Source organism: Rhinoraja longicauda, chromosome 7 (genome assembly GCF_053455715.1).
Source record: "Rhinoraja longicauda isolate Sanriku21f chromosome 7, sRhiLon1.1, whole genome shotgun sequence".
Lineage (NCBI taxonomy): Eukaryota > Metazoa > Chordata > Chondrichthyes > Rajiformes > Arhynchobatidae > Rhinoraja > Rhinoraja longicauda.
The window spans coordinates 43,032,164-43,055,725 of record NC_135959.1 but is presented as its reverse complement, the minus strand read 5'-3'; the positions used below and the strand labels follow the sequence as shown (position 1 = coordinate 43,055,725).

Sequence of the window (23,562 nt, the reverse complement as noted above, 5' to 3'; positions counted from 1 at the left end):
AGTTCCACCTGCCCATGTATGGCACATATCCCTCTAAACCTTTCCTATCCATGTACCTGTCCAAATGCCTTTTAAATGTTGTTACAGTACCTGCTTCAACTACCTCCACTAGCAGCCTGTTCTATATACCCACCATTGTAATGTAATTAATTTATTTATTACTATTACAAGGTGCAAATGACCTTAAAATAATTAATTATCTAGGGTTTTCTATCTCTCTGTCCAATTGTTTCCAAAATTATTCCTGAACTTATTCCTCCACAATGTAGTCAACAAGTGCACTTCAAGTGTTGATTATCTTATATGGGGGAGTATTTTAATATCAGTTTTAACATTGCATTTCATAGCTTGAGTATGTGACCTTTTGTCTAATGCAGAAACAAGGAAATGCAGATGCTGGTTTACACAAAAGGACACAAAGTGCTGGAATAAATCAGCAGGTCAGGCAACATCTCTGGAAAACATGGATAGGTGGCGTTTCCTATCCATGTTCTCCAGAGATGCTGCCTGACCTGCTGAGTTTAGTTTAATTTAGAGATACAGTGTGGAAGCAGGCCCTATGACCCACCGAGTCCACACTGACCAATGATCCCCACACAGTAACACTATTCTACACACACCAGGGACAATTTACATGTATACCAAACCAATTAACCTACAAACCTGTACGTCTTTGGAGTGTGGGAGGAAACCAAAGAACTTGGAGAAAACCCATGCAGTCTCAGGGAGGACTTACAAACTCAGTGCAGACTTAATCATCATACTATTTAGTGTCTTTGCATCATTTCTTGGATGACTCTTTTGCAGACTGGAAAGTACAATCTCTGCAATCTTTCCTCGTTTTGCATAAATTGACACTAAGGATCAGTCTCAGGGCTCTTGTCTGCACAGCCTTTTGCTGGCTAAACATTTCTTTTGCATCTTGCAACCCAAACCTGTAGTGTTCAAGTGTGGTCTGCCCAGAACTCTGCACAATTTAATCACAGCTTCCTCTGACTGTAGACTTTTCAGGATCTTTTGCTCTAAAAAAGATTCAAGTTGTTTTACTATATTTTAGTGGCACAGTGGTGCAGCTGTAGAGCCATAGCGCCAGAGATCCAGGTCAATCCTGCCTATGGGTGCTGCCTGTATGGAGTTTGCATGTTCTCCCTGTGGCAGCTGCATTTTCTCCGGGTGCTCCGGTTTCCTCCCACACTCCAAAGATGTGGAGGTTTGTAGATTAATTTGTTTCTGTAAATTGACCCTAGTGTATAGCATAAAGTATGGGTGATCACTGGTCAGCATGGACTGAATGACCCGAAGGGCCTGTTTCCATGCTGCATCGCTAAACTAAACTAAACTAGTGCTTTTAACATCAATTATAGTATTTAAATATATTTATTCTGAATTTTAAATTTGACCTTTTAAAAATTCTCCTTGACTATATCAATGGCATTTAAAACACATTTAGAAGTCTTTATTAGCAGTGATCTGACAAAGGGCATTCGGGTAAGGCAGGGATAGAGCTTAAATGCATGAGGCTCACTTGTCACTTCATCAACCCCCCCCTTGCTGGATGCGGGCGACTATTTGCATACCTTGGGTATGCAAGCAAAGAATTTCACTGTGCCTTGTCACACGTGACAATAAAGTATTCCATTCCATTCCCCTTGTCGGCAGACGGTCATCTCCTCCTGCCTTCCACTTCCCGAAAAAGTAAGTACAGGTGGGAAGTGACTACATTTTTGTGGATGTAGGGGACCAAACCAATATTTACAAGATTATTTGGAATACTGTGTTCAGTTTTGGACACCCAGTAATAGGAAGGACGTCGTTAAGGTGGAAAGAGTGTAGAGAAGATTTACAAGGATGTTGCAAAGACCCGAGGGCAGGGCTCTGGGGAGAGGTTGGGCAGAGTAGGAGTGACGGAGGTTGAGAGATGATCTTATAGAGGTGTATAAAATCATCAGGAGAAATAATAGGGTGAATGCACAGAGTCTTTCACCCAGGATATGGGAATCAAGAACCAGAGGACATAGGTTTAAGGCAAGAGGGGAAAGATTTAATAGGAATTTGAGGGGAAACTTTTTCTTTCAGATGGTGGTGGGTACATGAAACAAGCTGCCTGGGGAAGTACTTGAGGCAGGTACAATAACAGCATTGAAAAGACTCTTGAACACGGACCTGGATGGGAAAGATTTAGTGGGATACAAGCCAAATGCCGGCAAATGGAATTAACTTAGATGGGGCATCTTGGCTGGCATGGACGGGCTGTGAAGGTCTGCTTCCATGCTGTATGACTCTATAACTCTACGATTCACTAGGTATTTCCCAGACAATTATACACCATTGCCACGAGGGGAAAGCTTTAATATATAAGCTGGCACAGTCATGAGTAATAATTTCAATTATTTGTACATGGATATCATCCATGTTACCTTTTGCCTACTCATATCTGCTCCTACTACTAATTGGTTTGGAGGAGGTTGAACAGCTAATTTAGAAGGCAGTTCAGGCAGTAGTTTTCCTCCCATTCCCCTTCCTCTGTTCTTTTCCACTTGTGCGGATCCTTTGATTACCATTTCCATCATTAACCTGCTGTCGCCGATCATTGTTATGTCTAGTTCAGTTCCTCGTGTATGCCATTTTCAGCTTGCAGTTCTTTGTACCTTGTTTTTTTATAATTTTGACTACAGACTCCATTTGGTCCCATTTTGACTGACATAGATTACATTTTGAGAGGCAAACTTGAACATTCGTGCTCTGAATGTTGTTGTTGGTTTTATAGAACATGCTAGTTGTTGTTTAATAAGGAGATCAAATTTCTTACAGTTTGTAGAAATAATATCATTTGCTTCAGAAGTTTCAAAAGTTTCAGAACTTTTGAAATTAAAATTTAGGTTAAGATAATACTTTATCTGTTTTTATCAAACATAACTACAGAAGCATGATAATAATCCATAAACTGCAACAATGTTCGGGCAGAAATCATTTTCAACCAGATATATTTATAACCATATTTTATTCGATTTATTTCTTTGTTATCAAAGCATAAGGTGTTCAAAACGCAAAGGGAAAAGGGAGAGACTTTTTACATCCCCAAGAGCCAGAGGGAAGCCAGAAGTGATTCGGTAAAGTTTGTCATAACACCGCAGATAACATCTTCCATTGTAATATGGGGAAGGATGCTTGCAAAACTATATTGTAAGTCTTAAGTTTTGAAACTGAGCCAAGGCTATCAAACAATACACAAGTCAGAAGAAAACTTACATCTGTTAATGTTGTAAGCTCAAGTGGTAACTCTTCAAATGTCTCCAGATCCTGTGGCCGTTTGTTCATACGGGTGTTAATATATCTGCAGTAATAGCAACATTGCAATTTAAGTGGGGCTGCATGTCAGATTTTCAACAAAATAAATCCTGCTTCTGAACTATTGTTCACAAAGATTTCAGATCTCAGGATTTCAAAAAGACAGATTTGTTTCCTTCCCTACTGCATTCGTAGATTACATTTTGAAAAGTAAACTGCTACAATATTGGTCGGAATATTTTGGTTTTATAGGTCTTTCTTTGTTAAATATGGAAATCAAATTTGTCTTGCTGTATTTACTTACAGTTCGCACAAACAGGACAATTTGTTTCTGAAGAACCTTTGAAGTTAAAACTTAGGTTAAGATCAAACTTTGTTTTATTAAACCTATCGGCAGTACTCAATCAAAACGGATGGTGTCCTTGTCATATTTGTAAGCCTATTAATGCTTCTTTCTGCATGCGGATACAACTTTTCCATTCAATTTTGCCTTCCTGCCATTTTTTCAATCTTCCTTCCCATCAGCAATGCAATAGGCAACTCAAGATGTGAGTAGACATTACCTTTCCCGGTAGTTCTTCTTGAGTTATGCATTTACTCAGAATATTTTTCAGGGATTAAATGATTTTACTGAGTAGAAACAAGGAACTGTATATTCTGGTTTACAAAAAAAGACACAAAGTGGGTGAGCATCAACTTTTTGAGTCGGGGCACTTTTTTAGACTGGGCCCGACCCGAAACATGACCTATCCACGTTGTCCATTGACGGTGCCTGACCTGCTGAGATACTCCAGCACTTTGTGCCTTTTAATGATTGCACAGATTCATGTTTTTCTCGGATTAAATAACTACTTAACCCTGTTTCATTGTGCAAATTTCTTATCAGTTAACATTTGTAAATATTGCAATGAATTATTAGAAGTTCAAAAAAGATAATTATTTCTGCCTCAAGCGAGAGAACCTCAAATTGAGTTAATTAATCTTAGTTTGTCCAGTCGTTAAAAAGGTCCAGGGTTTAAATCAGTCATGAGAAGGAGCAGAAAATAAGATTGTGAAAATCAGCAAGAGTTTAATACTGACTTCGCTCTTGTTGAAGAACAGACATGGAAGATGTTGCAAATCGATAAACATCATAGAACTGAGTCAGAAGCAAGCTCTAGTTCTTGAGACTTGAACAAAGCGCTCTTTGTAAATTGCAACTCATTTCAATGTCCGTCCTCTTGACCGAATTTTCAGGGAAGACTTAAATTTTCCAGATAAAAAAAGTGCCCTAAACTTACCCAAAGCTTCCCGTACATTTATAATTAAATTTTGAATTCTCCATTTCTTCTCCCAAGCACGAGTCTGGCGATGTTGGGACTGAAAAATTAAAACTATTTGATACCAGCATGTCTCCCAGCGGGGTGTAGTCCTTTCCATCCTGCCAATCACAACATAATTGTTTTAAATTTTAGTTTAATATAGAGATACCGATCAAAACAGGCCCACTGAGTCCATGCCGACCAGCGATTACCCCGTCCACTAGCACTATCCCACACACTAGGGACAACTTACAATACTCTATTACCTTACACTACAAACCTGCACATCTTTGGATAGTGGGAGGAAACCAGAGCACCCGGGAAAAACCCACATGGTCTTGGGGAGAATGTACCAACTCCATAGGGACAGCACCTGTAGTCGGGATCTCTGGCACTGTAAGCAAGCAACTCTACTGCTGCGCCACCGTGTAAAATATAATGATGCTTTTAAATGTAATAATGATTTAAATGTTCCATTTTGCAGCCGATAATGGTTTATGATGAAACTGTTAACCAATAACACAAATGGGAATGCAAAATCCGCAGATGGTGGAAAACCAAAATAAAAGCAAAAACAGGAAATACTCTGCAGTCATGCAGCATCTGTGGAGAGAGAAACAGAGTTAATGTTTCAGGTCACCAAAAGAACATTGACCTAAAACATGAACTGTCCTTCCCTCTTCACAGACCTGCTTGTTTTTTTCATAATTTTCTGTTTTTATTTGCAATAGTAGCTCCTTGCTGAGGCCGGCAATGAACAGAATGGAACTATATTCTGTTTGGGGCAGAATCAGAACATAAAACATAGAACATAGAAAAGTACAGCACAGGAATAGGCCTTTTGGCCTATATCGTCTGTGCCAAACATGATGCCAAGATAAACTAATCTAATCTGCTGCTACATGATCATCTCCCTCTATTCCCTATGTGTCCATATGCCTATCAAAAGCCTTTATAAAGCCACTTTCATATTTGCCTCTACCACCATTCATAGCAGCTGTTCCAGGCACTCACCAACCTCTCTGTAAAAAGCTTTCTGCGCAGATCTCCTTTACACTTTGCCCCTCTCACCTGACAGCTATGCCCTCTTGTTGTTCATTTTTCCACCCTGGGAAAAAGATTCTGACTGTCTACCGTATCTACGCCTCTCATAGTTTTATATACTTCCATCAGGTCTCCCCTCAACCTCTGGTGTTGTAGAGAAAATAACCTGAATGTGTCCAATCTATGCAACAGTTTCTTAAATTTGTTCTTCACAACTCCTTAATACCTGCTGAACATTTGCTTGTAACAAATCTCCGAGTCTTTCCACAAGCTTCGTGAAAGTTGGCCGCTGTTTGGGATCACTGTGCCAGCAGTTGAGCAATGTTTGGTAGCTGGAACAGACCCAACAAATACTTAGCTTCTTTTGCTTCATTATGTTCATTTTACATTTAATGGCGATGTAAAATTAGCTGTAAACAACATCTATAAACATCACACTGAAATCAATTTAATTTTACACAAGATATCCCTTTCCGATATCCCAGAAATGGAATTTCATGGCAAATTGGTTGTAGTCTTAATTTAGATTCTCAATGATAGTTGGAAAAAAATATGGCATACTGCTACCAAACAAGGCAACAATAGTCACCCAGATCGCGTCTCTAAATTTGGCGCAAAATTCAAATAAACATAGCTACTCTGACCCTCAACTTTCTTATCCACCTCTGATTCATATCCTTTAGTTTCCTTGACCAACAAAAATCCATGCTCCATTGATTATTTTAAAACATCTGCTTTTTACTAAATCTGTGGAATAAGCTCTCCTTCACATCTCAGCTGAAGGGCTCTAATTTTATGTGTAGGAAAGAACTGCAGATCCTGGTTTTAATCGAAGGTAGACACAAAATGTTGGAGTAACTCAGCGGGACAGGCAGCATCTCTGTACAGAAGGAATGGGTGACGTTTCGGGTTAAGACCCTTCTTCAGATTTCAGACTCTAATTTTAACATGTGTTCTTCCTTTGGACTCCCCCATTGAAGGGAACAGAAGATTGGAGGTATTAACAAAGAACACAGCACAAACAAGATACTTGGACCACAATTTTAAATATGAGACCAGCAAGGAAAATGTTGCATTGGTCAAGTCTGGAGCAGCTGTTTTCCTGGCCACTTAGGAGAGCAAATTAAAGTTGAAGACTGCAAATACTACAGTAGGGGATTGAAAATGTGACAGGTTGGCCTTAAATTCAATTTTAATGCCCCCTTCAGCAAAGAACAAAGTGCTGGAAGAACTTGAGGGTCAGGCAGCATCTGTGGAGGGAATGAACGAACAACGTTTTGAGTCGGAACCCTTCTTCAAACTCTGGACTTAATGCCACTTGTCTGATTTTCACCAAGCAGGCAGGAATACACTATCCTGACCCACTTTTTCCTTTCCCCTTCCCCTCCCACTTCCTTTCTACTTATATTCCTTCCTCTGGCTTCACATTTCACTCGTCTTCTCTCCTCATATCACAGCCTTTTGTCTTCTTCTCATGTATTGTCTTTCTACCGATTGTTTAGCATGCAACTAAAGCTTTTCACTGTACCCCGGTACCACAATAAACTAAACTAACCTAACTAAACTAAGTAAATTTCTGGCCTTTGTTCACCCATCTGTATATCAAACTACCCCCTCATCTGTATCTACCTATTACCTGCCTGGCTTTGTCCTGCCCCCACATCTCTTCCAGCTTTCTTTCCCCTATTACAATCAATCTGAAGAAGGGTCCTGACCAACAACATCAGCTGTCCATGTTCGCCAGTAAGCTGGCTGACCTGCTGAGTTACTCTGGGTTATATTTTATGACTTCCAGCATTACAGAAGGCAAACTACTTGGGTTTTGACTTTTTAAAATATAGCAATTGCTTTGTTCCTTTCAGCCCAGCTTACATTTCTGGAGTTGAATAGTCAGGAGCTCGCATCCTTGTCCCCTCTTTTAATCTTCGGCAAAATTCCTCATCGATCTGGACTCCTGGGTATGGCGATGCACCTGGATGAAATATGCAAGACTGTGTTTTAAGAGTAAATCATAAGGATAGCAAACTTTTCTTGAATAAGATCGGGCTGGAACAAGATAATGTTAGTGCCAGATTTGACAAAGCCCAGAAATTAATTTTGGCAAATTATTAGGTGAGGAGGCGGAAATGTCAATTTTAAAAAAATCATTGTCACCCCTCAAGTAAGTTCTAGTTAGAGCAATCACTGCTGTGAAACTGATGATTCCACAAAAGCAAATTTCACAAATTAATATTTTCTATACATTAATACAGATGTACAGAAACACGAATGATCCTGTTGATTCTGGTTTATAAAACCCAGAGAAACTGACCAGAAGCTCAAGAAAGGGGAAACTCTGATAAGAAAATAGAGCCATACAGTCGTGCAGGTTGGAAACAGACCATTCGGCCCTCCCAATCTATGCCAACCACCGATCATCCATTCACACTGTCCCTACGTTAATCCCATTTTATTTTGCCTATTTCCCATCAATTTCTCCCAGAAATTCTGACACTCATCAAAATACTCGGGCAGTTCATGGTGACCATTAAACTTCCAACCTACTCATCTTTGGGAGAAGGGAGAAAACTGGAGCACTTGGGGGCCATGAATGGGACAGGAACTTGTCATATGTTAAACATGTTAAACACCATATGCAATACTACATCAGTTCTACAATGTACAGTAGTATGTAGTTCTTAATCATTTACTTTTAACCAGGATAGCCAGAGATTTGTGTTTTCATATCTCAATGCACCTTCTCTTCATTCTCTTAACACGACAAGTGAGATAATTTGTCTGGCTGATAATTTCTAGTTCTGAGAATTGTGTACAGAGGATTGTTGGTAGAATAAACCATCAATACACTCTAAAAGACCAAATATTGTTAGGCAACTTACTTTTAGTTTTAGAGATACAGAGCGGAAACAGGCCCTTTAGCCCACCTAGTCCACACCGACCAGCGACCTCCGAACATTAACATGATGCTACACATACTAGGGACAAGTTTTTACACTTTAACCAAGCCAATTAACCTATAAACCTGTACGTCTTTGGAGTGTATGAGGAAACCGAGATCTCAAAGGAAACCCACGCGGTCATGGGGAGAACCTACAAACTCCGTACAGTCGGGATCAAACACAGATTTCTGGCACTGCAAGCACTGTAAGGCAGCAACTCTACCGCTGTGCCACCGTGCTGCCCCTGAACTAGTTCTTACAATCTGAAGATGTGCATGCAGACATTTGAACTAGTTCACAATGATTAATGGACAATAAAATAGAGGAGGATGAGGCAGGTGAAGACTGTTAAGAAGCCTTTTGGAAAGACTGTGTCAACCAGGCTTTGCGAACTTGAGAGGTTTTGAGACAGGCAACATTTCAGGTTGGGACCCTTCTTCAGACTATATAGCTATGCTAATCAAATAGCTAATTATAGTTGGTCTTGGGACACGCATACATGGGGAACTATCAGAGTCCAAGATAGATTATCGATAGAACATCTATTATATATTAATATTATCTATTATCTATCTTGCTGTTGATTATTCCATAAACGCCTGAAGACTCTTCTCCTTCTTTGACTGGCGGTGATCATCCATGGTCTTGTCAAACAACCAGTTGAATTAATGCGACTGGATTATATCTGAGGCATTCCCTATTTAATACAGAGAACAACAGGGGATCAAGCAGCCTTTAACCCACCAGTAGCCAGAAGCTATCCTATCTACAAGCCAGAACATCAATTTTAGCAAATACCAAGCAAGTGCAAGAAGGTGGCTACATAAAAAGTAGATGTATTGGAAGGATGCTGAGCCAATTTGAATAGTCTATCAAGATGAATAAATTACGGCATATTAGAATTTTACTTAGTAACAAACATGCTATACTTACACTCAATTTCATTTGGATAATGTGCTATTTATAAACAACTCTCATGATGACTCATATTTTATATTCATAATGGGTTCAATATTGGGGCCTGAACATTTTTGTATGTCTTACGGAGAGGTCTGCCTAGATTACATCAACTGCTCCACCCTCAATGCATTTGACTGCACCTCTAGTATTATAACCATTTTACAACAGTCGAGCAGCAGTAGAGATGCTGCCTCACAGCATCAGAGACCTGGTGCAATGCTGATCTTAGATAATCTCTGGTTGCCCGTTCTTCCTGTGACCTTGTGGGTTTCCTGTGAGTGCTCAATTTCCTCCCACATCCCAAAGATATGCAGGTTGGTAGGTTAATTAGCCTTTGTAATTTGTCCCAAGTGTGTATGAGAATGGTAGAATCTGGGGGGTAGTTAATGAAAATGTGGGGAGAATAAAATAATGGGATTCATGTTGGAATAGTGGATTGATAGTCAGCACAGAATTGGGAGCTAAAGGGCCTGTTCCCATGTCGTATCTTCCTATGGCTCAATGACTATCCCAATGGCAAGCTGGTAGGGATGCATAGAATGAAACTAATACCAGAAAAGAGAAAGTTCATTTCATAGGGATGACTTCACTGCAGACCACAATGTTTAGGCTAATCTAATAGATGCAGTGGGGTGCAGTTTATTTTAGGGCCTTTAACCTATGTGCCGTTACGATCATACTGTCAATTTTGACGAATTCTACATAGCAGAACTGAGGAAGCTCAGAGAGCTCAGACTGTTGTGGGGCTGGAGGAAGTTACAGAGATTCATAGGGATGTGGTTAGGGTAAAAGGCAGTGTCAAATGTCAAGCACGGCTAGTCTGTTAGTCAATACAATTCAAGTAGCGCAAGGGTGTGTGTCATTACCGAGTCATACTAAACAGAAAATACTTGGAGATACTGAAAAACCTATTTTTATCAGCAATTTTGGGCAGTTTTCTGTGGGTCAAACAACTGCTAACCAAAATAAAATATTTCATATTCCAAACCACATGTCTATATAAATATAAATATATAGATAGCTTCGCACTAAAATACTGTACTCTTTATCCTCCATCTGTGCACACAGTGGACGGCTTGATTGTAATCATGCAAAGTCTTTTCTTAACTGGATAGCTCGCCAACTAAAGCTTTTCACTGTATTTTGGGACATGTGATAAAAATACACTAAACTAAATAATCTGCACATATTTGCATGACAATCAATGTGTAGCCCTAAAGCATCAATACAATATGGTGCTCGCCGTCTAAAAACAACACCGCCAGCGTGCTGGAGGGGGATCCACCGCTGGGGATGTGCACACATTCTCAGTGTCCGAGCATGACGTGTGTCCGAGGGCTGTGACGCGTGTGTACACGAGGAAAGCTGGAGGCCCAGATGGCATATCTGGGCGAGTACTAAAGTCTTGTGCCACTCAGCTTGCTCCAGTACTCACCACAATATTCAACCTCTCCTTGGCCAAGTCCGTGGTCCCTGCATACTTCAAAAGATCCATCATCGTACCAGTGCCAAAGAATGCCTCTCCAGCTTGTTTGAATGACTATCGACTGGTGGCCCTCACCTCGGTTGTCATGAAATGCTTCGAGAGGCTGATCAAGAACATCTGTGCCCTCCTCCCTCGCAATATGGACCCGCTGCCGTTCGCATACCGTCCGAACAGATCCACGGATGATGCGGTCTCCCAGGTTCTGCACACCGTTCTCTCTCATCTTGACAGCCAGAAGGGGGGCTATGTGAGGATGCTGTTCATTGATTTTAGTTCAGCTTTCAACACAATAGTCTCCATCAGACTGGCTGAGAAGCTGCTGAAACTGGGGCTTAACACTCCCCTGTGTGCCTGGGTCCTGTACTTTCTCACCGCCAGGCCCCAAGTGGTCAAGATGGGGGAACACACATCTAGCCCTCTCACCCTGAACATAGGATCTCCCCAGGGTTGCGTCCTTAGCCCCCTACTGTACTCCCTGTACACACATGACTGTGTGACCAGGTTCAGCTCCAGCTCCATCATCAAGTTTGCTGACAACACTGTGGTGGTGGGCCTGATCTCCGATAACGAGGAGAAAGCCTACTGGGAGGAGGTGGCTGATCTGGCACTCTGGTGTCAGGACAACAGCCTCCTCTTGAATGTCACAAAAACTAAGGAGCTGATTGTAGACTTTAGAAGAGCTCAACATCCGAGGACGTACACCCCACTGGAGATAAATGGGATTACTGTGGATAGGGTGAGCAGCTTTAAATACCTGGGAGTCCACATCACAGAGGATCTGACATAGACAACACACATTGCCACACTGGTGAGTAAGGCAAGGCAGCGCCTTTACCACCTCAGACAGTTGAGGAAATGCAGAGTCTCTCTGAGGATCCTTCAGTGCTTCTACTCTGGGGCTGTAGAAAGCATCTTGTCTGGAAACATCACAATCTGGTTTGGGAATAGCTCTGCCCAGGACAGGAAGGCTCTGCGGAGAGTAGTGCGTTCGGCTGAACGCACTATGGGAACTACACTCGTCCCCCCTGCAGGACCTATACATCAGGAGGTGCAGATCCAGAGCCAGCAACATTATGGGGGACCCCTACCACCCCAGCAATGGACTGTTCCAGCTGCTACGGTCAGGCAAACGCCTCCGCTGTCACACTGTGAAAACAGAGAGGATGAGACGGAGTTTCTTCCCACAGGCCATCAGGACTGTTAACTCTCATATCACCAGGGACTAATTTAATTTACTGTCTTAATTTATTTTTTTGTGTTAAAAAAAAAATTTGATTCTGTTTTGTAGTTTTAGCACAATCCGCAGGCGTTGCCACTTTCATTTCACTGCACATCTTGTATATATATGTATGTGACAAATAAAGTTGACTTGACTTGAAATACATAAACGTAGATACTGCGACGTACCTAAGGAAAATATTTCCCACAGTAAAACTCCATAAGACCAGACATCACTTTGAGTGTTGTAAACTTTGTCAAATATAGATTCGGGGGCCATCCATTTGAGAGGGAGCCTTGCCTGCAAATATTGATGAACAAAGTTATTAACATAAGCCAGACAAAAAGGCTGGAGTAACTCAGCGGGTCAGGCAGCATCTCTGGAGAATGTAACATTTCAGGTCAAGACCCTTCTTCAGACTGAAAGTCAGGGGAAAGGGGAAAGAGAGATATAGATGGTACTGAGGACAAATGAATGGAAGATATGCAAAAAGCACCGATAATCAAGGAAATGTGGAGCCCACAATGGTCCATTGTTGGCTGTGGGACAGGTAATAACGAGTTACTCAGACAGTGGAACTCAATAGGACGACAGTAAAACTAGTACGGCGATTAGGGTGGGGAGGGACGGAGAGAGAGGGGTGCAGGGGTTACTTGAAGTTAGAGACATAAATATTCATACTGAAGATAGACACAAAAAGCTGGAGTAACTCAGCGGAACAGGCAGCATCTCTGGAGAGAAGGAAAAGTTGACTTTTCGGGTCGAGTCCCTTCTTCAGACTCATACTGTCAAACTGCTGGGGTGTAAAATGCCTTGGCAAAATATGAGGTGCTGTTTCTCCAATTTATGTTTAGCCTCATTCTAAGAATGGAGGGGATATGACTAGTTCCTTCTGCCAGGTAATTTTCCATTTTTTACTTGTCAAATTATTCATGTCTTTTCAATTAAATTAACTTACATCTCCCTTTCGTACGTAATCAGGATCTTTATAAATATCTCGTGCAAGTCCAAAGTCACAGATCTTCACTACATTGTTCTCAGATAAAAGGATGTTTCTTGCTGCCAGGTCTCGATGAATGCACTGCAATAAAAGAATTACATTCTTGAAACTCATTTCCTCAATCATTGCCATGAGTTTCCTGATATCATTATTTAGAATGAAACTTTTTCAGTGAAACCTCTTAGCCTAATGACACAAAAAATGATCATTTTTCCTGGGGATGTAGACAGAAGTAAGTAGGAAGTAAGTAAGTAAGTAAGTCTGCTTGAGTTCCTCAGAACATACGTAACAAATGTATTTGTTTTCAGAAATCGTGATTTGAAATAAGTAATTAAATGTAATAACCTTTCATTCCAATCCTAGATGGGAGGAAGAGGAGGGCATAAGCATTGCTCATGTGAACATTTTAACTTGGCAGCACATAACAGGTAAGAAAAAAATTGTCTTTGACTTTTCTATGACAGTTTCACAGTGCCACAGGGCAAAGCACAGGATCTGCCACCAATTATGTAAAGCAATGGACAGAGGAATATTGACTATCCATTGACGATTGTCCATTGACGATCCATTGACTATCATCTCCATTGACTATCATCTTCCTGCATCAACAAATACATTTGTTACGTATGTTCTGAGGAACTCAAGCAGACTTGCTTACTTACTTACTTCCTACTTACTTCTGTCTACATCCCCAGGAAAAATGAACCCTTAAAATAGGAATGGTTCAAATAATATTAGATTTGTTCCAAGCTCCTGTGCGTTTGGAAGATTATAAAGTCTTAGCGTCATACAGCATGAAACAGATCAATTGTCCAATTCCTCCTAACCAACCAATGTGCTCCATCTAAGCTGGTCCCATTTGCCAGCATCAGAAATTGATTTACTCAATGTGGTGCACTTGAATGGCTAGCACTAAAAGTATTGAAATTTGACTCACCAGCTGTCTGTGCACTCACTATACATGTGGTGACTAGTGTTTGTACAGTTTGCCAAAAATGCATTGAATGCAGTTCATTATGACCGATAGGGGACCTAAGTATTTCCTATTGGGACCTTTGAGTGGAGGTCACAACTACTTCATCATTGCTAGGCAAGTCAGCACTAAAACAATTTTTCTGAGGCAACCACAGTATAACAGCTGAAACAAATGCGATGAAGCTAAGTAGGGAGGTAGGGAGGAAGTCATCATGTTCTCCAGTCTGCTCTTGGCCCACATTATGTCTCCACCAAAGTGGCCTGACCAAGACCTGTGCAATGAGTTGTCCCACAACAGGTCTAAGTGAAGGCTGATCAATGGTCGATGCACGCAAGTCATGCTATTGTTTAAAAAAAGAGCTGCAGTCAGCAAAAGAGAGCTTCAACTAATGTTATCACAAGGAATGGCAGATGCTGGAAACTTGCATAGAACACAAAGTGCTAGAGTACCTCAGTGCATCAGGCTGCATCACTGGAGGAAATGGATAGGAGACATTTCAGGTTGGGATTCTTCTTTAGACCCTTCTGAATAATTCTGACCCAAAACATCACTTGTCAAAACATCACATCAGAATGATTCTGACCCAAAACACCCAAAACATGTCCTCCAGAGATGCTGGCTGACCCGCTGAGTTATTCCAGCACTTTGTGTTCTACACGAGCTCGGATGAATGATGTGACATATTAGAAAGTGAGGCTGGAAGATGCTCTGGTGGTATGACAGTGTCAATTCTAGAACTGAATTCTCCAGCCTGCAGATTCTGTCCCCATTGATGTGTGTAAATAATGAAGATTGTTGGTTTCCCCCAAATCTGCAATTTATAGAAAATAGAACCCCATTGCACGAGAATAGGCTCTTCAGCCCACAGTGTCTGTGCTGAACATGATGCTAAGCCCAATTCTATCTGGCTGCACATAATCCATATCTCTCCATTCCCTGCATATCCAATTTCTTGGAGGAAATGTGCACTGGGTCAATTAAATCAGCTAGTCATAGAGTTATACAGTGTGGAAACAGGCCCTTCTAACAATGCCCACTCCAACCAATATGCTCCAACTACTCTAGTCCCACCTGCCTGCATTTGGCCCATATCCCTCTCAACCTCTCCATGTACTTGTTCAAATGTTTTTTGGGGCAAGAAAATGTAAGCCATGCAGTTATAAATCATAGCTAATTTCCTCCCACTTATGAATTGACACAGAAATTATTGTTGGTACAATATATCGTGTGGAATCTTTGTTTTTGTGCAAATGTGCATAATTTTGCTGTATTATTTTATTTGTCAATGATGAAGGGTCGGTTTCAGCATTTAATTTTTCTCTGAAATTAAAATACTTAGATTTTACAGATGTTATTTAAAGAGTAATTTTTTCAAGAACCTAATTAAATAAATGAGTTCAAAACCTTTCCCACCATTCTAAAGTCTGCGACTGGTATCATACTGATTTGCACTGATATTATTGCAGGTGAAAATAAACTTAAATGTCCATCAAATTGTAGTAAAACAAATGATAAGTTGTGAGCTGGTTATTTGTTACAAAGGTCTAATTAACCTGAAATATTGATCAATCTTCCACCCTCACGTTTTGCTCTTTTTGATTGGACATTATCTTAATGTAACAGTTGGAATGGGTGATATTTAATTATTCCTAATATCAATTACTCTGAGGTTCAGTATCTTTATTCAGATTGTACTCAAACCTTTCTTGAAGCTAAGAATTCCATGCCTCGAGCCACTTGAAAGCTGTAACTGATCAGATCCTCCATGGTCATTGTTTGTTTCAATAAGTCATCAGCATCTATCAATTATTGAAAAAGAAGGGAGTGAATGGTTAATTCTGGATTACTACAGCAGGTATTACTTCAATAATAAACATAGAACACAGAACAGTACAGCACATGATCAGGCCCTTTGGCCCACAATGTCTGTGCTGAACATGACATCTCTTATCTGCCTGCACATAATCCATATCCCTCCATTCCTTGCATATCCATGTGCCCATCCTAATGTCTCTCAAATGCCGCTAACGTATCTGCCTCCACCATCACCCTGGCAGTGCGTTCCAGGCCTTCACAACCCTCTGTGTAAAAGAAAATTCTTGAACATCTCCTCAAACGTTGCCCCCCTAAAAACCCTACTGTATGGGGAATGATAAGATATAATCCTTTAATGTTGATTCAATTTTTTTCTATATTTTTAATCCTGGTGCAACTTGGAAAATTCAATGGCATTCACCAGAAGTCCCATGCAAACAGCTCAGGCAAGATTCAACAAAGAAGGTTTCTGGAGTTGCTTTACCCTGAATCTTATGACAACTCTAAACTGTATTAGAGTCATAAGTCATACAGCAAGAGAACAAGCCCAACTCATCCACGTTGACCAAAATGGCCTATCCAAGCTTGCTCCAATTGCCTGCGGTGGTATTTACTCAAGGCCATAAGGTCATAAAGAATAGTAGAATTAGGCCATTCGTCCCATCGTCTACTATTCCATTCAATCATGGCTGATCTATCTCTCCCGCCTAACCACATTCTCCTGCCATCTCTCCATGACCTCTGACACCTGTACTAATCACAAATCTACATATCTCTGACTTAAAAAATATCCACTGATGGCCTCTACAGCCTTCTGTGGCAAAGAATTCCACAGATTCACCACCCTCTGACTAAAGAAATGTCTCCTCATCTCCTTCCTAAAAGAACGTCCTTAAATTCTGAGGCTATGACCTCTAATCCTAGACTCTCCCACTAATGGAAACCACATCCAGTCTATCCAAGCCTTTCACTATTCTGTATGTTTCAATGAGGTCCCCCCTCATTCTTCTAAATTCCAGCGAGTACAGGCCCAGTGCCAACAAATGCTCATCATAGGTTAACCTACTCATTCCTGGGATCATTCTTGAAAACCTCCTCTGAACCCTCTCCGGAGCTAGCACATCCTTCCTCAGATATGGTGCCCAAAATTGCTCACAATATTCCAAATGCAGCCTTACCAGTGCCTTATAGAGCCTCAACATTACATTCCTGTTTTTGTATACAAGCCCTCTTGAAATAAATGCTAGCATTGTTTGCTTTCTTTACTACTGATTTGACTTGCAGATTAACATTTTGGGAATCCTGCACCAGCATTTCCAAGTCCCTTTGCACCTCCGATTTCTGGATTCTCACCCCATTTAAAAAATAGTCTACCCCTTTATTCCTACTACCAAAATGCATGACTCCACACTTTGCTACACTATATTCGACCTGCCACTTCTCTGCCCACTCTCCCTCCCAAGGTATGGGAGAAACAGATGTCTGAGAAAATAAATAGAAAATTAAAAGTTCTCCAGTATGTGGCTGTCATTACGTGGAGCAGATCTTGTAAGATATAACAAAGCATTGCCGAATCCACAAATATGAAGGGCATGTTCCTGTGCTGTACTGTTTAATGGAAAGATCAGAATGGGCCGACATAGTAGCGCAGTGGTAGAGTTGCTGCCATACAGCGCCAGAGACCTAGGTTCGATCCTGCCTGCGGGGTGATGATGGTACGGAGTTTGTACGTTCTCCCTGTGACCACGTGGATTTTCTGCGGGTGCTCTGGTTTCCTCCCTCATTCCAAAAACATACATGTTTGTAGGTTAATTGGCTTCGGTAAAATTGTTAATTGTCTCTAGTGTGTGGGATAGTTCTAACGTATGTGGATCGCTGGACGGCATGGACTTGGTGGGCCTTAGGGCCTGTTTCTGTGCTGTATTTCTAAACTAAACTAAACTAAATTAAACTAAAGAACCATTCTGTTATGTGCAATACAATTAACCACCTAAATATAAACTGATATTTACAACTCTACTACTCGATCAGTTAACAACAGAGGTTTCTACACAATTAGATTATTTTTTTATAGGAAATCTTGTCCAATTCCATCATTACATCTATCCTTTGAATCATGGACCAAGATTGATGTTATTCCAAAAAATGTGCTCAGCCAAAGGACAATATTTGGAATATTACATTTTTCACTTTCACTGTGGATGCGACCTGACCTGCTGGTCTTCTTTTTGCTACAGACAACAGATGTTATCAGTATTTTAACTTTTTATCTATAATGATTTCCTTTTGATTAATTTAATGGGAACCCTGGGATCAGCATTGCCACAATCAACTCAAACACACTTTTGCGGTATCCTCGTAAACCAACTCAATATAATAATCCTGAAGAGCAAGCAATTCCATTCTTTTTCGTCATTCAAAATAGTTCACAATTGGCACTGTGTTTCTTGTGATAGTCTATTCGCTCCCACATTCCTGGAGATCATTAATCTTTCTTTTTTCCATAAAATCTTTTTCCAGTAATTCTCCTACAATCTGCTGCACTGCTGATACATTTCTGTCCTGACCAATACGTACATCAGTTTCCAAATTTTTCCCCGTTTAAGTTGGACAGACAGTTTGTCATCAACAAGCAAAACTATATATCAGGAAATTATTTCAATTAAAAACATTGCACAAAAATGCAATAGTAAGGTATGTATAATATAAACTGTTGGAATTTATGTAGCTTCAAAGGGTAAAATTCACTACAATGTCCTAGGTTCCAACAGAGTTCCTTTGTACTAGTGCTAATTGACTTTCTATTTCTATATCCGAATTTGATCGCAACAATCCAAATGTTCTTCTTTGTTCCCAGATTCAAGTCATGGAACTGATGTGATGATGCTGTTTGTTCTTTGTACCTTACCTAAATGATAATTTGTCTGTAAAAGACTAAAATAAGAACAAAATGTGCTGGAAGTATTATGGAGATCGGGCAACATCTGTGGAGAAAGAAGAGTAACCAAAACTCTCAGACTGTCTTAGATCAGAACAGTGAAGATGCCAGCAATGAACAAGAGCAGAGAAGGGGTAAAGCAGAGGGAAGCCTTAGAATCCATTCTCAGGATTATTCTCAAATATTCTCAGGATTTTCTCAGGCATAGATAAGGTAGACAGTCATAAAGTTTTTTCCAGAACGGAAATATCAAAGACTAAAGGACATAACTTTCAAGTGAAAAGCCAAAGTTTAAAAGAGATGTGCAGGATACGTTTTTAACAGTGGGTGCTTGGAACGCTGGTGCAGGCAGATACGAAAGCGGCATTTAAGTGGCTTTTGGATAGGCACATGGATATGCTGGGAATGGAGGGATATGGATCACGTGCAGGCAGAGATTAGTTTAGCTTGGCATCATGTTCAGCACAGACAATATGGGCCATGGGGCCTGTTCCTGTGCTGTACTGTTCTATGTTTTGCATTCAATGTTCTATGTCTTGCTGTTGTCTGTGTGGGATAGGATGGCTAAATTACCACTCACTTGGTTAATTAGTGATCAGAGAAAGCTACATCTACTTCTGATATATGTCTTTTATTCCTGCCATGTTTGCTAACACTCAGCTACACCCTTTCACCTCCCAGAGATTAGTGGCAAAATAACTAGGTGAGGTTTCCTCTCTACAGATCTGGAAAACTACAGATATGCTGATAAGAAAAACATTTTTTTATACATAGTACATCGTGTATTTTTATTATTTTTCAAACTGAAAGGTGTGTCTCCTCCTATTAAGAATATCCCACGGATGTTTATTAGAGAGATAATCAGCAAGGACATCAAAGATACTCAGTCTGATGTAAAAATAACTTTGAAGGCTGTAAATCAGGAAGAAATGAGGAAGGAATCAGTTCTTACCCTCCTCTTCCTCTTCAACATCACTTAGAGTTTTATCTTCATCAAATCCAGAGCTGGTGGAACTCTCAGAACTCGTAACACTAACCAGCCGTCTCTTTTTCCCCTCCATAGGGATCTTTTCTTGAATGTGATCTGCTTGTAATGCAGTTTCCTAGACATGGACAGAAAGCAGGGCAAAAGTTTTGTCTTGGAAATTTGATTGATCTTAGATGATGCATTAAAAACTTGATATTATCGCAGAGGTACAGGTTATTCCACTTAAAATGTACCGTTCCATTGTTAATCCTAACTCACAGCTTTCTACTACATTGTGTTTACTAAATAGAAATTATTTGCTGAGGGGAACCTCTTAATTTTTTTTTTCTCTCTGTCCTCTCCACCGCACCAACAACTCCATCCCCCCATCACTCACCCATTCACTCTAGCGAGTCACATCCCAGCCATGGCAACCATTAAATGAGAGACTAACTCCATCATAAATACCATTGGTTAACAAGAATAAAAGGAAATCAATTATGTTTATTACAAATTTGTTCAATAAGATCATCATTAGTGAATAGGCTTTTGATAGGTGAGATATGCAGAATTTTCCCAATGTGAGTGAGAATATTGTCCATCAGTTACATTCAATAGAATGGAAAGTTAATAATTCAGTAAGATATTTTGAAATAGATAGTTATGTACATTCACCTTGTGCAACACAAATTTATGCCTCTTCATCTGAAGATAGTTGGAGAGATTGCCGTATTTACAGTATTCAACAATCACCATCAAAGGACCTGCGTCAAAAAAAATAGGGCACAGTATAGATTTGTTTAATTAAATTGATACTCCGGGATTAGACATGAAGTAATTATCCAAATTTGTATTTGAATCAAGAACCTTGCCCTTCGTTTCTGCACATTAGGAAATCAATACAAAGGATTTTGCCGAATGCACAAACTGGTTAAAGTAGCTCTCAGGATGCATTTCAAAATTAATCTATGTTTTAAGATCAAAACATTTTTTCTTTGTAATAACATATTTTTGAAAATTTAAAATTCATAAGGTGTTTTGATGATGACATTCGCATTAAATTATGTTTTTGAAACTTGGCACTGGTATATACCACTTCCTCTCTTCACTAAGCTCTCAGTATCATCATCAGTTGCACACCTCTTGTAGGGGGTCTTCAGGCGATTCTAAGCTCCAGGACTCAGTTGCAGTATTATACTGTATATACTGCAAGGTTCAAAATGTCCAACTGAGACACTAATCATTTGCTTTTGGAGTAGTGGTGCACAGTTTTGTTTCTGCAGAGAGAGACAGATTAACAATCTAAAACGCATCCGGACACTCTGGGCACCATGGTATAGGAAATATGATGTCAAGCTGGAAAGGGTGCAGAAAAGATTTACGAGGATGTTGCCAGGATGCGGGCTTGAGCTAGAGGGAGAGGTTGAGCAGACTAGGGCTCGATTCCTTGGAGAGTAGGAGGATGAGGGGTGATCTTCTAGTGGTGGGAGGAATCATGAGAGGAATAGATCGAGTAGACGCACAGAGTCTCTTGCCCAGGAGTTTGGGAATCGAGAACCAGAGGACATAGGTTCAAGGTGAGGGGGGAAAGATTTAATAGAAACATAAGGGGCAACTTTTTCCACACAAAGGTTGGTGGGTGTATAGAGTTGCCAGAGGAGGTTGTTGTGGCAGGTACTATCACAACGTTTAAAAAACACTTAGACAGGTACATGGATTGGACAGGATTAGAGGGATATAAGCCAAACGCAGGCAGGTGGGACTTATTTACTTCTATTTTCAAAGACATATTATTTTTTAGCAGCCTTTAATTTGTTTTGAGTGCTTATGAATGTCAGAAACAAACAAATCTTTTGAGAGTTTTGACAGCTAAGGACATGCATTATCGAAACATCAGGGCTTTCGGGAAGCAGGTCTTGTTGTTTTTTCAGGACAACTACTGTAGGTATAGCACAGGGTCTGGCTGATCAGAAGTCCCTTGAGGGACCAAGGTTGCTGCTGGTACAGTGGTAAGCATAGGCATATTCTTATTAAATAGCATTGGACTCGTAATTGAACACTGTCCATGCCTCTGTTGGTATCTACCCATTGGAAATCATTGCAGCAACAACCATCAATGCTCATGGTTTCTATGGACACTCTTTCATTTCCTTGTTCCATCTGTCTGAACTCATACTTCTACTAGAAAGAATGTTTCAAGTCAATGACCTGATAGCAATTGTTCTGATGGTAGGTCATCACCTTAAATCTTTTCATAACATTTAATTAACTCTTCTCTTTCTACTGACAGTCCCTAGAAGTAGATTACGTGCAGACAGATAATAGTTGGTTTGGCATCACGTTCAGCATTGTGGGCCAAATGGCCTGTTCTTGTGCTGAACTGTTTTACATTCTATGTTCTGAGTATCTCCAGTATTTTCTGTTTTAATTTCAAATTTTCAGCATCTGCAGTTTTTTTAACTTTTGTGATCTTCTAGTTTAGTTTAGTTTAGTTTAGTTTAGAGATACAGCGTGGAAACAGGCCCTTCGGCCCACCGAGTCAGTGCTGGCCAGCGATCTCCATACACTAGCACTGTCCTACACACAATAGGGACAATTTTTACAAATTTATCAAACCAATTAACCTGCAAACCTGTACGCCTTTGGAATGTGGGAGAGAACCAGAGCACCCAGAGAAAACCGACTCTGGTCACGGGGAGAACGTACAAACTCCGTATGGACAGCACCCGCAGTCAGTATCGAACCTGGGTCTCTGGCGCTATCAGGCAGCAACTCTACTGCTGCGCGACCATGCCCCTACAATCACATTATTCTACAATCACATGATTATCTTTAATAAAAAATAACCCAATATTTCAGACAAACATTAATGAACATTTTGTTCTATTCTATTAAGTTCTATTACACTGGCGAGGCAGTCATCATGTTACATACCTCCATGTCTGGTGCATGCTCCCAGCAAATTCACCACATTTAGATGGTTTCCGATATGAATTAAGATCTTTAGTTCTGACATTAAAGCTTTATGTTCACTGGCTGTGGCATCCTCTTCAAAGAAAATGTCATTAAATAACTTAGTTAGAAATCAAAACCTTAAGCTGTAACATTTTCAATATCTATTCATTTAAGATATAAACAAATGTTGTACACAAATGTTGTACACAAGCAGATTAAGTACAAATACAGATCATGTACATAGGATTTAGAATAATTCAATATTTTTAAAATCTTTTAATGATAGAACAAGCATTTATTATTTTACAGACTCATTTCATAATAAGTTCATAAATCATAGGAGCAGAAGTAGGCTATTCGGCCCATTGCATCTACTCTGTCATTCAGTCGTGGCTAATCTATCATTCCCTCTCAACCCCATTCACCTGATTTCTCTCCAGTACCCTTGACACCCTTACCAATCATATCTGTCAATATCGCGCCTTAAAAATACGCAATGACTTGGCCTCCACAGCCACCTGTGGCAATAAATTCCACAGTCGCCAACCTCTGACTAAAGAAATTCCTCCTCATCTCCTTTCCAAAGATATGTCTTTTTATTTTGAGGCTATGCCTTCTGGTCCTAGATTCACCCACTAGTGGAGACATCCACTCCACATCCACTCTATCCAGGC

General features: G+C 40.3%; 1 protein-coding gene across 1 annotated transcript in view; it reads right to left on the bottom strand.

Annotated features, from left to right (window-relative positions):
* flt1 (fms related receptor tyrosine kinase 1) overlaps positions 1 to 23,562 on the bottom strand; it is a 131,545-nt gene that overhangs the window by 9,090 nt on the left and 98,893 nt on the right. The window contains exons 20-29 of the mRNA XM_078402388.1: positions 22,868 to 22,981; positions 20,609 to 20,697; positions 19,919 to 20,069; positions 15,915 to 16,012; positions 13,196 to 13,318; positions 12,426 to 12,537; positions 7,506 to 7,605; positions 5,860 to 5,965; positions 4,569 to 4,708; positions 3,250 to 3,334 (exon numbers count right to left, since the gene is read on the bottom strand). Coding sequence (XP_078258514.1) covers positions 3,250 to 3,334; positions 4,569 to 4,708; positions 5,860 to 5,965; positions 7,506 to 7,605; positions 12,426 to 12,537; positions 13,196 to 13,318; positions 15,915 to 16,012; positions 19,919 to 20,069; positions 20,609 to 20,697; positions 22,868 to 22,981 — 1,118 coding nt within the window. The remainder of the gene's footprint in view (positions 1 to 3,249; positions 3,335 to 4,568; positions 4,709 to 5,859; positions 5,966 to 7,505; positions 7,606 to 12,425; positions 12,538 to 13,195; positions 13,319 to 15,914; positions 16,013 to 19,918; positions 20,070 to 20,608; positions 20,698 to 22,867; positions 22,982 to 23,562) is intronic.